The sequence below is a fragment of the Onthophagus taurus genome, chromosome 5 (assembly GCF_036711975.1).
Source record: "Onthophagus taurus isolate NC chromosome 5, IU_Otau_3.0, whole genome shotgun sequence".
NCBI classification, from domain to species: domain Eukaryota; kingdom Metazoa; phylum Arthropoda; class Insecta; order Coleoptera; family Scarabaeidae; genus Onthophagus; species Onthophagus taurus.
Genome location: NC_091970.1, coordinates 5,044,601 through 5,047,194, shown reverse-complemented (window position 1 = coordinate 5,047,194; position 2,594 = coordinate 5,044,601). Strand labels below are relative to the sequence as shown.

Below are 2,594 nucleotides of genomic sequence, written 5' to 3'. Positions count from 1 at the left end.
TACTTTATCGATTTCTGACGCATTATTTCATTTTACTAATTCTTGAAGAAAAAAAATTATCAATTCAAATTAATATTTAAATTTCAATAAATATTAGCTTTTTTTTATAAATGATTAATCATTTACAACGTAGGTTCATTAATAGTGTAAGGATTCAAATATAGATGGCGTTGACACATAACCTCAATCTACAAATAACTTTAATTATAAATTTTATTGATTACAACTTAATAATGGAGATAATTACTTGATGTATAAAGAAAATAAAATTTAAATTTAATACGTTGCTTTCCTAAGTACACTATTTTAATAAAAAGCAACATAACCTCAAAAAAAAATTAATATTTAAAAATTCTCTTAATTGTACTTTTTGTGATTCTTCCCATAACAAAAACGTTTAATCCTCTAAAGTAACGTTTTTGAATAAATACGACATTGATTCCTTATTATGTATGCGACGAATCGCCTCAGAAAGTAAAGTTGAAATATCAACCGTCTTAATTTTGTGACATTGCATTTTTTGCAATTCATGCGGAATCGTATTTGTAACAACAACCTCATCTATTGGGGAATCTTCAATTAAACGGGGCGCATCGGAACTTAGTAACCCATGAGTGGCTAAAACATATATTTTATATGCTCCACGTTCTTTTAAGATTTCAGCTGCAGCAACGAATGATTGAACATCATCGATTAAATCATCCTTTAAGAAAAAATATGCTTAAAAACTATTTATTTGTTTTATTTTTTATTTTGTTTACTTACAACCATGATTGCAATTCGACCACCAACATCACCGACGACATTAATTGGAGGTTTCTCTTTCGCTGGATGAGCTGGAACACCAACCCCTGCATCCATAGTTCGAGACCGGGGAATTGTTGGTGGCGAGTACCTTCCATCCACCATATCAGAATCGGCCTCTTTTTGTTCACCATGAATTACTGCTATTCCTAACCTCAATCGCTCAGCGTATGATGTTGCTTTTTTAGCCGATCCGGGATTTCTTGCAACAATAATTGAGTTGCGATAATCTGGAATCTAAATAAATCATTAATATAAAATTTAATATTGAAAAATCTAACTTACACTTTCTTGAATATATTGTAATAAAAATGGACTTGCTCGTAAATTATCAACAGGACAATCAAAAAATCCTTGTATTTCCTTTTGGTGTAAATCCATAGTGATGATATGAGTTAAACCCGAATTACACATCATTTTTGCAATTAATTTTGTAACAATACTTCCTCTTTTCCTCATTTTACACTGTTTGCTATATGGTAAATAAGGAATAACAGCAACGATTGATCTTGCAGATGAAGTTTTGCATGCATAAGCCATAATAAGTAGCTCCATAATGCTATTATTAACATCCCTACAAAGTAATACATAAAACACATCCCATTTTCATTTAAAACCATAACACTTACTTAGAACCCGTTTGAATGATAAAAATATTTTTCCCACGAACTGAATCCCCAATCTCGACCATCGTTTCGCGGTTTGTTTTGTGATAAACGGCGCATTCACCGAGTTTAAACCCCAATTTATTAGCAATCAATAAGGCTAATTCCGGATGAGAATTTCCGCTTAAAATAACGATATCGGATGTGCATGGCATTTCCATTTTTAATAAGAAACTTTTTGGGAATAACCCGCCACCGAACAAAATAAAATGTTAAATATCGATTAAATTAATAAAAAGTAGAATATTTAAGCAAAATCGTGTTTTATTTACTCACGAAATTCACTCTTAGACGCAGAGTGTATATACTCTGTACTGTTAGAGAAAAAAGACCGATTTATAAAGGTTGACTTTTGACAGATGTCGATAAATTGAGGTTAATTAATTCGATGCAAAACCGGCAAAGTATTTAATTAAGTATTTAATGGTTGTTTGATTTTATTGTTTTGAGTATTATTTTGATTTGATTTTAAATTGTTTTTAATTTTAAATTATTGATTTAATTATTATTTTGTGATAATTAAGGTAAAATTGAAGTGTAGAAACCTGCCGTTTCATGAAGAAAATAATAATCGTTTATATTATTTTGTTGTACTTTATGTTTCAATTTGAATATTTTATTTTATTTATTTATCTCATTGTTAGCTTCAATTATAAAATTATAACAAATTAAATAAATTTTTTTTAGTTAATAAGAAAGTAAGAAACACATCAATAGATGGCGGTATAAATTGTGATTTTGTTATGATTTTGAATTATATTTGCATTTACAGCGCCATCAGTGCAATTAAACATTACCACTAAAGCAATATCTGTCATTTTTATTGACACGTTTAAATATTTGCGAAAATCTGCTTTAATTTCAAGAAAAATTGATTGTAGCAAGTTTTTAAAGAGTAAATCTACCTACTTAAGGTAATTTCTAGAACCGCGAAGTGATTTTATATTATAATTTTTTAATTTTAGTTTTTGACATGAACTTCAAGGTCATTCAAACTTTGACAGTTTTGGTTTATTAACTTATTTGGCAAGAAAAATTTGCGGTTGGAAGAGTATAAATGAAGAGTTTTTCTTTTTCATGAAAATTTATTAAAGATTATCTTAATATGGTTATATTTACAATGAG

General features: G+C 28.6%; 1 protein-coding gene across 1 annotated transcript; it reads right to left on the bottom strand.

Annotated features, from left to right (window-relative positions):
* Positions 1-182: 182 nt before the first annotated feature.
* On the bottom strand, positions 183-1,854 carry LOC111426281 (phosphoribosyl pyrophosphate synthase-associated protein 2). Its single transcript, XM_023060755.2, has 4 exons — positions 1,434-1,854; positions 1,090-1,378; positions 766-1,041; positions 183-703 (listed from the first exon to the last, which is right to left on the bottom strand). The coding sequence occupies exons 1-4, from the start codon at positions 1,628-1,630 to the stop codon at positions 398-400; spliced, it is 1,068 nt and encodes a 355-aa protein (XP_022916523.1). The 5' UTR covers positions 1,631-1,854; the 3' UTR covers positions 183-397.
* Positions 1,855-2,594: the final 740 nt, after the last annotated feature.

Excerpts from the sequence above, each read along its gene's own strand:
- LOC111426281 (XM_023060755.2), bottom strand. The coding sequence starts at position 1,630 with ATGGAAATGCCATGCACATCCGATATCGTTATTTTAAGCGGAAATTCT. Across the intron at positions 1,042-1,089 it reads TACAATATATTCAAGAAAGT|ATTCCAGATTATCGCAACTC; the intron begins GTAAGTTAGATT and ends TGATTTATTTAG. Across the intron at positions 704-765 it reads GTCGAATTGCAATCATGGTT|GATGATTTAATCGATGATGT; the intron begins GTAAGTAAACAA and ends TTTTTCTTAAAG.